Consider the following 13,572-nt stretch of genomic DNA (forward strand, 5'->3'; position numbering starts at 1 on the left):
GGGGCAAGGTATGGGGGGAGGGGTGTGGTGCCTTCTTTTTGCCTGCTGCTCTCCTGGCACCCCACTGTCTTCACCAACTGGGAAGCTGTCTGAACCCCATTGTGAAGGGGTTTTTATGGAGGTTCCATCAGGTTGGCCCAACTGATTAAATCCCTGGCCACTGATGACTAAACTCATCCAGTCCCTCTCCCGCCCCCTAGGATGGGAGGACAGAGGGTGGTGCCGGAAGTTCCAAACCTCTAATCACAGGCTTGCTCCCTCTAGCAACCAGCCACCATCCTCCAAGAGTCACTGCGTTAGCATACCAGAGACAACTCTTCATCACTTCAAGGGTCTTAGAGGCTCTTGTGGCAGGAACCAGGGATTAAGACTGAATATTCTGACAAAAGATGCTCCTGTCACCCTGTCACTCAGGAAATTATAAGTTTTAGGAGCTCTGTGTCAAGGACTAGGGAAAGAGACCAAATATACATTCCTTATGTCACAGTACCCCAAATCAATTATTTCTGAGAACTAGCAGTATATTCTGAAAAAAACTGTATAAAGCCCAACAGATTGAACAGGAGGTCACTAATCGTGAGTGGCAGAATTAAAACCACCCTTATTGTCTATATTTTCTAGATTTCAGCACCCGTCTTTAATTAATGAAAAAGATTCTTCCTCCTTCATTTGCAAATTGGGGTTAATTGTTCTACTCTTTCACAATTGGGATTGTCCTAGCTATTGTTAGCCATATTAGAAAAAAGGATTAATGGAAGGTTGAAATGAGATCGTGAAGTAGTAAGATATCTCCCTCCCTAAGAAAAGACAGGCTAGAATATGTTTTTAGGACCGAATATATGGAGGCTTTGTTGCCAAGTCCCTATCAGGAAGTCATCTGCTTCCCTGTGGAGGGAAAGGAGGTGAAGACAACTTTCTGTTCTCCTGGGGGCCGCCATGTTCTATGACAACACAAGGCCAGAGCCAAAGCAGTTATTTGAATGTGCCGGAAAGGGGTAACTCTAATACCTCCCTGTTCTCTAACCTTGAGAAACACTGAATGGGGGCAGGCACAAGAATCTTTGCTCAAAGACTTTAGGGTTCAACTTGACATAGGATTGTCATTGGCCCTCTTATATGCATTTTTAACTACAGAAACCATATATGTGCTCTTGTGAAGAAAGAAATGTGGATGCATTTTGCAGTGAACTTTAAAAATTGAGCTCAACTCGTAGCTCTAAAGACGAACATGGCTGTGATCCAAAGGTTTCCGTGGATGCTTCCCTGAATGTCTTTTTTTTCCGCCAGGTTTTTCTTAAAACAGTGAGGGTACATGTGAAATGCTGAAATTCTGAGGGCCTAAGTGGCAAAAATAAACTTAACTGAGACCATGTCAAGCAGAAAAATGTTTAACTCTTAAGAGTGGTTTGTTTTTTTTTAAGATTTTTATTTATTTATTTGACAGAGAGAGACAGCCAGCGAGAGAGGGAACACAGGCAGGGGGAGTGGGAGAGGAAGAAGCAGGCTTGCAGCAGAGGAGCCTGACATGGGGCTCGATCCCAGAATGCCAGGATCACTCCCTGAGCCCAAGGCAGACGCTTAACAACTGAGCCACCCAGGCGCCCTGGTTTTTTTTTTTTTTTTTTAACTTGCACAAAAATTGTATACATTTTACAATTACATGCTTAAGATTTCTTGAAATCCAGGGCACCTGAGTGGCTCAGTTGTTAAGCATCTGCCTCTGGCTCAGGTCATGATCTCAAAGCCCTGGAATCAAGCTCCCTGCTCAGTGGGGAGTCTGCTTCTCCCTCTCCCTGTCCTGTCTTGCCCCCCTGCCATTCTCACTCTCTCTCTCTCTCTTCCTCTCAAATAAATAAATCTTTTAAAAAATTCAAAAATCTTTTTTAAAAATTTCTTAAAATCCAAGATGTATTTGTGAAAACAGGAGAGATCTGCGTTTTCTCAATAGGTGATTAACTTCCCTGGGTATAGGGTTGGAAACCACTGGCAAGCAATTTACTGCTCCAGGAGAAGGCTTTTTGAATAAGTCCCTAGTGACCTGGAAAGGTTAGGGTGTTCCTCATAAAGTGACTCATTTACTTCCTCCTCCTTGGTGGGATTACACTCAGGGCTTTTAAAGGCTCCTGACATATCATTCCCTCTCATCAGGAAATGGTTTAAGACACAAGTGTCTATTACGATAAGATGCCAGATTTCCAGATCAACCATAAAGCTACAGGATGGAACAGTAGGGCCAATTAGTCATCTTTTAACATACCTCCCACCTGAATTGTGGAATTAAAAGCTACACATTCAGACATGATTGACATTGAATCTGCTAAATGTGTGTGATTGACCCCAAGTCCAGGAACACCAAACATGTGACACTGCGTTAAAAAAAAAAAAAATGAAAAGGCAATACATTTGAGAACAGGGTAAATTAATTTTTTAAAAAATATTATCTTTTATAGGGAAAGGCCATAAAATTCCCTTCAAAATTATTTACATCAACCTGACATCAAAACCCAAGCCATAAGGCAAACTATGTTATCTTTAGAAATTGATGAAGTGAATTCTTCTTGATAATAGTTTGAATATGCTTCCTAAAGAAATCCAGCATGCTGGATAGATAGATCAAGTGGGGCTGTAAAATCAATACATTTCCTGAAAATTGGGAATGCATCTTAGTGGAGAGATGCTTATTTTCAACTCAGCTACCACGAAAGATATATTGTACTATTGGAACTATTTGTGAAATCACATTCAGCTCTAGGTTATTCATTAATTTAATTAACAAACATTTTTAGCAACCAAATTGTGCCAGGAACTGTGCCAGGGGCTAGAGATAGCCTATGTTCGAGTTCCAAGAAAGGAAAATGGTTAATGTTCCAAAAGGTAAATCTTCTATTTTAGGTTAAGTCTAATCCATTTTAGTGAGAAGTCTAATCATTTTAGTAATGCCCAGCCTTAATCCTTTAAGAAATTCTTTTTGAAATGACTCTTTTAAATGCAGTGTGAATAGTGAAGGGATTTTAGTGCCAATTGAAAAATGTCAGATCAGATGCAAATAGATACTTTGTTATTATGGGCTAAACACTCAGAAACAATAGTGATAATAAAAAAGGATTGGATGTAATTAGTTCCCCTGGGGCAGATCTTTTCCTTTTATATTCTCTGTTCTTTGCTATAAATTTTAATAATAAGATTACCCATCCAATGCCAGGATAATCAGATCGTAGTATGAATACATATGCTATCTAAATTGTAAAATAGAGGAAATTTGGCAGGAAAAAAAAACGTTATTACTAGTTACAGAATATTTAAAGGCTTGAGAATGATTGAAAGTATACGCACAGAGGTTAAAAACATGTTTCTTAAACTCTGCTTACTGTCAATATGTTTGAGCCACTGAATTCTTACTCTCATTTTTCTAATCACATGAACAATCTTGTCTTAACTGTGACTATTGTTACAATAGTAATACCATTTACTTTAAGAGAATACATTTCTATAGAGATTCCAGGCATGTGTTCTTCTCTTATTCTTTTGTGAATATTACTGTGTTTTTAATTAAAATTTTAAGGGTACCCTTGCCCTAACATAATGAAATAAAATGCCCTAAGAAAGTCCCTGTTACTCTACAGTATGTGGATATGGCACACCTCTAGAAACAACTAGTTTTAAGCCTGGGTAGTTCTGTATTCTGGCTAAAAGTGCTAAAAACAATTAGTATTTGTTGCTGAGGTGTAGACATAACCGCCATTTTATTTGGTATGATTTATCTGCCTGCTCCACCAGAACTAATCTGATTTTTTTTTTCATTTCTAAGCATGATTCTTAGAAATGTGTTTGCATGAATAAATCAACCGAGCAGAACCATGTAATTCACTTATTGAGGGGCATGGTAATGTGTTCCTGAATTATCTCATGTCCCGAGGCATAGGCATTAGGAAGAAAAAGGCTGATGTTTGTATTAGACACACACACAGTGTGTATCTGAGCTCACATAAACACTGATGAGGTCATAGCTTACAGTAGGCTCTTAGGGCTCATTATCCTGGTCGGAGCTTTGTTCCCTCCTAGAGAGATGTGGAGGCCTGGGGGATTCATGAGATCCTGGTGTGCTACCGTTTCGTTGTCAGGCTCTAGGGATTTGATGGGGGAAGTTAGAAATAAATTTCTGAAATCAAGAAAATGTTCGTATTAAATAAGATAAGCAATTTTAAACATGTGAACACATTCACCATTTAATTATCCGTCTTAATAGATGAGAAGTATGGATTTAGAACTCGAATCCACCCGTGTCACAAAAGCCTACCTTTTAACTAGAATGCCCTTAATCATTTTCTAGTAATCCTAAACAGATTGAGAAAGGACAGTCCTGTCTTGCTGTTTCACCCCCCCACATCTGACCCAGTAGCTAAAGCGGAGTGAAGTGCCAGAATCCAAGGACGGCAGTTGAGAGTGAATAAGCTAAATCCGGATGGTCTTCTGCACAATGAAAAGAGCGGGTATTATCATGTCCCCAAAGAATATCGTCTGGGCTTATAAGCACTAGACGCTCAGGCAAGGACTCCTGGGACAGACTCATTTCTAACCGCTCAATTATTTCTTTGTTTTCAACTCTGTAAGTTACTTTTTGGAATTGTCTTCAGCTTGGTCCATGTTAGAGTTTCTTTGAAAGACAGGATCACATATAGCGATCGAGAGAACAGGCTTGTGAGCCAGAGTTGGATTACCTGTTCTCGCTGTACCCAGGGACTAGCTCTATAACTAGCTGTGTAACTAGCCACCCAGCCCTCAAGCTTCTTGTGCTTTGTTTTGTCTCTGCTAAAACCCCAGTCATAGGGTTAATGCAAACATTCGGTGAGTTACTGTGCATAAAGCCCACGGTCTCTCTCGTTCTATCAGCGGTCAGTAAGTGTTGAACTGCTGTTGCCTATAGGAAAGAAAAGCGGTGGGCATTGGAGGCGAAGACTGAGTGAAAGAAATGAATGTGTATTGTCTTCCTGCTGTGAACTAAGCATTGCCCTGGGTAGCTAACACAGAACTTTTTTTTAAAGATTTTATTCATTTATTTGAGAGAGAAAAAGACAGAGCATGGGCGGGCGGTGGGGGAGGGGTGTGCAGAGGGAGAGGAGGAAACAGACTCCCTGCTGAGCAGAGAGTCCTACACAGGGCTCAGTCCCAGGACCCTGGGATCATCACCTGAGCTGAAGTCAGATGCTCAACCGCCTGAGCCACCGAGGCGCCCCAATACAGAACATTTTTAATACTCAGTGTGCTCTATATGAAAAATATTGGTACCTGAATTACCAAAAGGGAAAATTGAGGCCTAGAGAATTAACAGTAATCATTTGCAAGTGGGAACGTGTGCTGTTTTGGGTGATAGTGGAAGAAAAAAGGGGACACCCAGATGTTAGTTAACAGAAATTGCCTCCCCATTCTCTGACTTGAGATTTAGATTTAATGCAGTAATGCGAAGGCCAGGGCAGAGCCTTTAGATTCTGGTGCACATACTCGCCCAGCCATGCCCATCATTTCAGGACGGAATGCCTTAGAGGAATGGTCATAGGTGACTGGCTGCAGACAGACAGGATGAAAGCAATCCTTATGTTTAATTGAAGTATTTTTGCTTATATGAACTCTTTAAAGAAAATATTGTGTTGCCTCAAAACAGTGAAGACCTTTCAAAGGAAAAAAATGAAATAGAGCAACTAAGTAAGCACACGAAGCCAGTCAGGGGCAGGGACATCATGAATAGATGCAATTAGTCCTCACCTGTCTCCGACCTTGGAGGTATCATTGCAAGAGAGCTAGAGGGAGAATTTTGTTGGCCTTGGTGTCGAATAACAGTCAAGGATCTGGGGTATGTGATCTCCTTACTACACAGTCCTGCATATAAGATACCCCTCACATTCAAGAATAGCCTGCCTTAAACCAGTCTTCTTTTAAATATATAGATGTAATCGATGTAGCTCATCAACTGCTATCTCTTTTATTGCTTGTCTTCTCTTAGGGTTTAAAAGATTATTCTCTGATTTGTAGATTCAACTAGATTTCAGAGTACAAATGAGAATTAGAATGATGTGTTGCCAAAAGCTAGGTTTCCAGCTGTGATAGCTGCCTTTTTTGGAATTATGAGGAAGCATATTTCTTGTAGGATGAAGGAAATCAGGCAGATGAGCACAGGTTTATTTTCTTTTTCTTGTGTTAATTTGCTTTCTTAAGTATAGGAATGCGAACTGTGGAAAGCATAAAGTAAGCAAGTTACCCTCACTAGTCAGGCACTGGATACCGTGATTCTGATAAAGAAAGACCAAATCTGGCCCTTCAGGGTCTCACAGGTGAAGAAAGCAGTCAGAAACATAAATAATTTAATTGATTGTGTTAGGTACAATAATGGGGATATGCATAGCATTTCATGGGAGCACCAAAAAAAAGGATACCACTTCTACCTAGGATGTCAGGGAGGGGACCCCTGAGCTAACCTAAGGAGAAGGGGAGGGACATCCCATAAAATACTACAGCCTTCACCCTACCCCCAACATACCATCTCTGGAAATAAATTCCTCACCTTCCACCTGACTTTCAAGGTGCCCATGACCTAGTTAATAATAACTGGGTTTGCCCAAATGGCCAAAATTCTTTTCCTGACATGAACTTCCATAGGGGTTTTTTTGTTTGTGTGTTTTAGTGACGAAGAAACGTGTACCTTTGGAAATCATTTTACAAAATCACATAGTAGAATACATATAGCAATGGAATCATTTAAGACAGAGGAGCTTTTGTCCTTTTTTATTAGGATGAATGTTTTCAGGAAAGACTAGAATAATAACGAAATAGAACCAGTTAGAAAAAAAACAGAAGCACTAAAGAAACTTAATTGTTGCTGAAAGAATTAGAATCTGATGTCATAAGAAGAATTTAATTAAATTTCAAAGTGAAATAACTACAGTTTCACATTGGCCTTGCTCCTGGGAAAGTATACTGTGTCTTAAAGCTTATCAGGTATTACTTGGCCAACAAATGGGTAGTGGTTAAATTGTCTCTTACTTTTGTCATTTTGATTGTTATATTTTTATCTGCTTACCAATGATGGGATTATTTGTGCAGCATTACCATTGAGATAACCATGAGGGCTGTGACTGTGCACGTAGAAATGTAGTCTTCTATATGTCCCTATATATTTGGGTGGGAAAGAGCGAAGGACCTAACTTAAATATAATAGACCCAAAAATCATCTCTCTGTAGCAGAATACTGCCATTTAAAAAGAAAATGTTGATTGAGGACAGTCATCATAGATGTCAAATGCTAAATGCTCTTGTCAAAATGAAAAGTGGCCAATCAACTAAGTAATTACCCATTAAGAAAGTAGTGGGAGAATTGCAAAAGATGACTCACAGTCCTTTCACATTATGGAATGAGTTAGCGGGGCCTCTGACGCACAGCCCCTGGAATAAGTAATATTTTGCACAAACCTTGAAAGTTGTTTTTTTTTCCCCCCACAACAGCCTCGTCATGTGTTCAACATGCTGAAGAAGTATGTCCGTGCTGAACAGAAAGACAGGCAGCACACCCTAAAGCATTTTGAGCATGTACGCATGGTGGATCCAAAGAAAGCCGCTCAGATCCGGTCCCAGGTAACGCAGACTGTGGTCATCCTACACAGCCTTGACAGTCCGGGGGCCTTGCTCTTTGAGTTAGACCTTTAGGTTTTCCCAGCGTACCTATGGGTACTTTACACAAGAGTTCTTTAATACCTGGTAAATTCTAAAGGCTTCTCTTCGACCAACATATGGTTTGACATTTTCTGATTTATGAAAATAATCATATAAACTTATCTTAAGTATCTACTGCTGCCAGTTCTTACAGAATCCTTTAAGACTCTAAAGACTAAAGTGAAGAAAACAGAAGTTGTGTCAGCAAAAACCTCTAAAATTGGTTCAACTAGCTTGTGACAGGCCATCAGAAACTCCTCTGCTACCACAGTGCCTGGATATAATGCAAGCCTAAGTAAAGCCCCGTAGTCCTGTGTTTTGTTTCCATCCCCAAAGGTTGACAAATGAGATCTACCTCTGGCAATCTGAAATTTCACATTTCCTTGAAGGATTTTAAGTAAATAGGTGGATAGATGGATAGATTGAATGAAAGAAATATCCAAATTGAAACTTGCTCCTATCTTTTGAAAAATTTGCACAGAAATATATTTAGAGCATTAGGGGTGATTTAGGGAGCCTAAATATTAGGAATCAGAGTGGGACAGAAATGCTCTTTTCGGTTGGCTTTGTAATTATGGCTACAAGCGTACAATACAGTGGGAGGTTTAAAGCAGGTCTAAAGTTCAAGAATAAAGGATGGGAGGACAAGAAAAATAAGGGTGACCTTTCAGGTCACATGTTCCACAGCGTTTTGCCCATTTTGTTTTGGAAGTTTGTATCTGTCTGTGGTGCTTGGTAAGGAACACAACTTTTCCCTGCTGCAAAGATGGCTGACCCAGAGCTGTCGCCCTTTCTGACAGGTGATGACACATCTCCGTGTGATTTACGAGCGCATGAACCAGTCCCTCTCTCTGCTCTACAATGTGCCTGCAGTGGCCGAGGAAATTCAGGATGAAGTTGGTAAGTAGGCACTTCTCTTGATGCCGAGCATTTAAGCATGTTCTTCTCCTGTCGGAGAAAAAACTCAGCCACCCAGAGTTCGTCTGCAGCAGGAATCACCAGCGTTCTGATCTGTGGAAGAAGAAAGTGAAACTCTTGGGGGATGGAAGTCATCACCACCTCACGAGTGGGATGGTGTCCTCCTTTTACAGATGAAAGAACTCAGTCTTAGAATTTAAGAATCATACCTGCCTATGGCACACTTCTCCTAAGAAGCAGAGCAAAAGCACAAAACCGTGTTTTTCGTCTGACTTCAAAGTTACTGTTATATTCAGTGACGTGTCTTTCTCTGGTGCCCCTCCCCCAATAGCCATCAGTATTCTCTGAGCCACATTGTTTGAATGTCATGAAATATGTGCCCCCCCCCGGTCTTTCATTAACCTTTATTTTGAAATAATCAAACACTCATGGAAAAACAGTACAGAGAAGTCCAGTCTACACATCACCCCCCTGCCTCAGTAGTAACACCTTACATAAATGTAACAGTTCTCAAAACCAGGAAATTGACATTGCGTGCTATCTTTTATGTCCCGACTTCTCCTCATGCCACGTTTCATAGTTCATATGAATAAGTTCTCCCGCTTTTGTTTTTCTTGGAAAGCGAGTAGAGCAGCCCATAATATAAGTCTCCACAAACTCCCCGAATCCCCATATTTGTTTAACTTTACCTCATAAAGCACATGGGCGGCAGTTACGGGAGCAAATCTTTCAACATAAAAGAAATGTACATATCCCAGAGATTTGGTGCGTAAGCTGTCAGGAGTTAAGCCATCTATCCCTCTCCATAACAAACCTGCTCTTTGTTAATTGAGTTGGAAGTGCATGCAGGTTATCTGAAATCAGAACACCCCGGTTGTTGTAGATGGGTACGCCCCTTACAGGAATTCCTCCTTTGAAATGCCTGAAACACCCCTTGGCTTGCTTTTTACATCTTGTGCCAATGCTATGTACTCTGTCTTTTCTAATTCAGTACTGCCCTATAAATGTTGTTTGTACTGCTGTCAAGTATTTGGCATGTATCAGGTGATGATGGTCTGCTCCTAACATGTATTAACACACGGAATGAAGTATATGTCGGGCTACAGGCCTGAAAAAGAAACTTCATAATAATGTAATGTAAACTTCTGTTCCGGGGCCCCTGGGTGGCTCAGTCGGTTAAGCGTCTGCCTTCGGCTCAGGTCACAATCCCGGGGTCCTGGGATCAAGCCCCACATCGGGCTCCTTGCTCAGCGGGGAGCCTGTTTCTCTCTCCCTCTACTGCTCCCCCTGCTTGTGTGCTCTCTCTCTGTGTCAAATAAATAAATAAAATCTTTAAAAAAAAAAGTTTAAAAAATAAATAAACTGTTCAGAAGGAGTTCAGTGTTGAGCAAGATCTTAAGACGATCATCAGCAAAGCGTTCAGTCTGTACCATGGATTGAAGACAGGCTTGCCAATTAATCTTTCACTCTGTACATTTATTTCTGTAAGAAATGAATATTTCTTATTCCCTATATTTGGAGGTAGAAGTCTGTAAGGAACCTTTAAAACACTGTATTTCGAATAAGTAGAAGAAAATTCTCCATTCAGTTGCAGAAAGGACAAAAATAAAAGAAATCGTCACCCTTAATGACCTGGAGTTCAAGTCTTCTAGATGAAGATATTTTTGCCGGGTACTTGTCTTAACGAGCTTATTTTCCTATGTGTCTTCAACTGAGATGCTGTTAGTAATACCACGGTATAGAGAAATAAGCCATTGCAAAGGATAGAAAGTTTAATGACCAATATATCACTCACCCCGTAATTATGATTGACTCTTTCTCACTAAATTATCAGAGCTTTTTTTTCAGCAAAATAACTACTGAAAACACTGGCCACTAGTGAGTCACACTTGCACGGAACAGATGGTGATTCAGATATCTTGAGTGTTGCGAAATGCCCAAGAATAGGACAATACAGTGAACTTCAGATCTCAGTGACAGGGAGGATAGTCAGATAAATTATAATCATGGACATTTTTTTCTTACAAAAAAGAAAACCTCAACTATGAACTTGGATTAAGAATGTGTTATTTTTTTTTTAATTTTTGTCATTCTGAATGTATTAGATATCAAATCCTGAAAGATAATCTTTTTAAAAATCTTTCTTTCAGCCTCCATTTTTAAATGGCTGTTTGCTGTAGAAAGAGAAGTCTGCCTTAATAAACTGCCATTGAATTTACCTATTTACCTACCGTTAGAGCTCCCAGTATCAGCTGTAGAACAGAGTACCCCGGGGAGAATGCCTTTTCTGGATTGAGCTTAGTTATCTTACTTTGTTCTTCATTTGAGGAGTATTTAAAAATAACTCACTTTTATTTCTTTCTTTTTTTTTTTTTTAAGATTTTTTAAAAATTTATTTGACAGAAAAAGATAGGGAGAAGAGAGCACAAGTGGTGGGGTAGGGTGGGAGAGGGAAAAGCAGACGCCCTGCTGAGCAGGGAGCCTGACACAGGGCTCGATCCCAGGACCCTGGGATCAGGATCTGACTGAGCCACCCGGTGCCCGAAAATAACTCACTTTTAAAGGAGGAACGCAGGTGAAATAACGTTGGCCACGGCTGCTGATTTGTTTAAGCAGAGTGGGAGTTCCCTGTAGTATTCTCTTTATTTTTGTAGAAGTTTGAAATTTTCTGTTAACAGAAGTTGTTGGGGCTGTCGTTTTGTTTTATTTTAAATTCCTTTCTAAATAGAACCTTCACAGATTTCTTCCAGTTTGTCTTGTACTCTTTCTAATAGTTTCAGGTAGTCTATGTCAGTAGTCTGACTTGCGTTTCTTATATAATCAAACTTAAGATTTAGAGTCAGTTCTGTGCAAATAAGAAGGATACCGAAGTTCAGATCCACTGGCAAAACAAGATTTGGAAGTACCTACAAATGCATGCCTGTTATGTAAAAGTTTGTGCTTTAAATGCGGGCAATTAGGACATGCTTAATGCAATAAAATATCTAGAGGAAAATACAGTGGTTTTATTAGGTAAGGGTAACAGGTGCTCTTGCGGTGATGAAAAGGTTTTTGCCAGTCTCAGGAGCTGCTGGTATCGTTAGCGACATAGCCGTGTCTGCTTCAGTAAATTTGTGCTCCCGTTAGCGTAGAATTCTCTGTTATGAACAAAAATGAGGAAGGAGCTAGCTACACTAGAAAGAAGGAAGGACAAAAATGGGAATTGGTGTGAAATTCGTGAGAACAGTAAAGGGAGGCTGACCAGACGGTAAAATCCATCACGCCAGTGAATTCAGCTCTGGCCTTGCTCACCACTGTGCTTTCCTGAGGATTCCCATCTGTCTGTGCTAACTCCAGTAAATCCCAAAATCTCTACGTCTAGCAAAAAAAAAAGCCTCTCCTACTAAATCCCAGTACCATATCCCAGATTATGAGAATATCCCACACATTTCTCACACTCTAGTCAGTGTCTATAAAGAAGAAATTACTGTGTCCCTCTTGAAATTGATTCATATCGCAGTCTCAAGTATGGGACCTCCCACTTGGCCAGTATTTCTCCAAGACACCTTCCTCTCCTTCAGCCATGATTTCTTGCCAGTCTCAAGACCTGTAAATGGTTCTTTCTTGCTTAAAAAGTGGCATCCTTCAGTACTCAGCTCCTTCCTTAGCACCCAACAATGTTGCACAAAGCAAATCTCTTTCCCCGGCTGCAGCATTCCCTACAGCTGTAATTCATCAAGCCAACAAAATGGGTGCAGTTGGCAAAGGTATCAAAAAAGAATAAAGCGCGGTTCTAATACTGTAACTAATACCATTTTACAGTATTGTCCTGTATAATTTCCATGACCCTCTGCTATTTGGTTATCTGCCCAGTTCACATACTTTGACACTCGATTTATTAAGTATGTTGCCTAGTTTCACTTTCTTGTCAATCAGAGTGTGAGGCTATTTATTTGATTTGCTTCACCAGTAAGTATGAATTATCAAAACCACTCTATTAGTTATATGAAAGCTGGGTTGGTTTATTATTTTATAATAATTTTTCAGTTCTGCTTGAATTATTATGTGCAGGTTCCCAGGCACAGCCATATATTACTTCATGTTTTCCCTTTTTAAAAAAACAAAAAACATTTGCATGCAAATTATGAAGTTTCCTTGCAAGGAAAGGCTTAAGGCATTGTTTATAGAGGCGGGAAACTCCCCTTATTCATTTAACATAGCTGTTTAGGACTTTGCTTTTTATTCAGCAAATGACAGAATCAGTATTTTCATGAAAATATGCTTCCTCTTCAATGTCCATATGCTGTTTTAACCCTTCCAGAAGCAGAATCCCTTCATCTCTGCTGTTCAGCTCAACCTTGGCTTTGTCAGATTGCTATTTCAAAATGATTGGGGCTTTATGCCCTTTTTAATCTTCTTTAAATCTTTGCTAAAAGGATTCTTTTCTACCCTTTCTATCAGCACTGAGGTTATTTATCAAAGTGTTTCATTTTGTAGCCACCTCAAGGCTGAAAATATTGGCACTCACCAATCAGAGAGGGCTGTCTCGCAGAACGCTATAATGACCAATTTATGAGAAAGGCAGTAGGAAGCAAAGGGGAAGGAAGGCATCATTGTTTCATACCCTGGGCTTTTTTTCTTCTAGCATTCAAAATTAATAAAAACACGCATTATTATAAACCAGATGTTGGAAGAATCTCTGGCTGAATAAATCCACAGTGAATGAATGGGGTAGGAGTGAAATATGTGGCAGGAGATCAAGGAACTCGTGCTCATGAAGGAATGCTTATAATTTATTATTACAATTTTACTATGGCCTCTTGATAAAATGTTCTACTCTTTGGGGAAAATTCAGCATGCTTATTTCAAAGACAGTGTTTCCATTCTCTGCCCCTAACAAACCTACTGATTTGGGGATTTAATGAATCCAAAGTAGTCTAAGTTTAAAATAGAATATTTATAGCATTTGCCAAA

The 13,572-nt window shown here is 39.9% G+C and overlaps 1 protein-coding gene across 6 annotated transcripts in view; it reads left to right on the forward strand.

Moving 5' to 3' along the window:
- The window catches only part of APP (amyloid beta precursor protein), a 258,939-nt gene that overhangs the window by 187,609 nt on the left and 57,758 nt on the right, over positions 1-13,572 (forward strand). For all 6 annotated transcript variants that reach the window (XM_002920062.4, XM_011226002.3, XM_002920063.4 and 3 more), the window contains 2 exons: positions 7,495-7,623; positions 8,502-8,601. In XM_002920062.4, coding sequence (XP_002920108.1) covers positions 7,495-7,623; positions 8,502-8,601 — 229 coding nt within the window. The remainder of the gene's footprint in view (positions 1-7,494; positions 7,624-8,501; positions 8,602-13,572) is intronic.

Source organism: Ailuropoda melanoleuca, chromosome 1 (genome assembly GCF_002007445.2).
Source record: "Ailuropoda melanoleuca isolate Jingjing chromosome 1, ASM200744v2, whole genome shotgun sequence".
In the NCBI taxonomy this organism is placed as follows: Eukaryota; Metazoa; Chordata; class Mammalia; order Carnivora; family Ursidae; genus Ailuropoda; species Ailuropoda melanoleuca.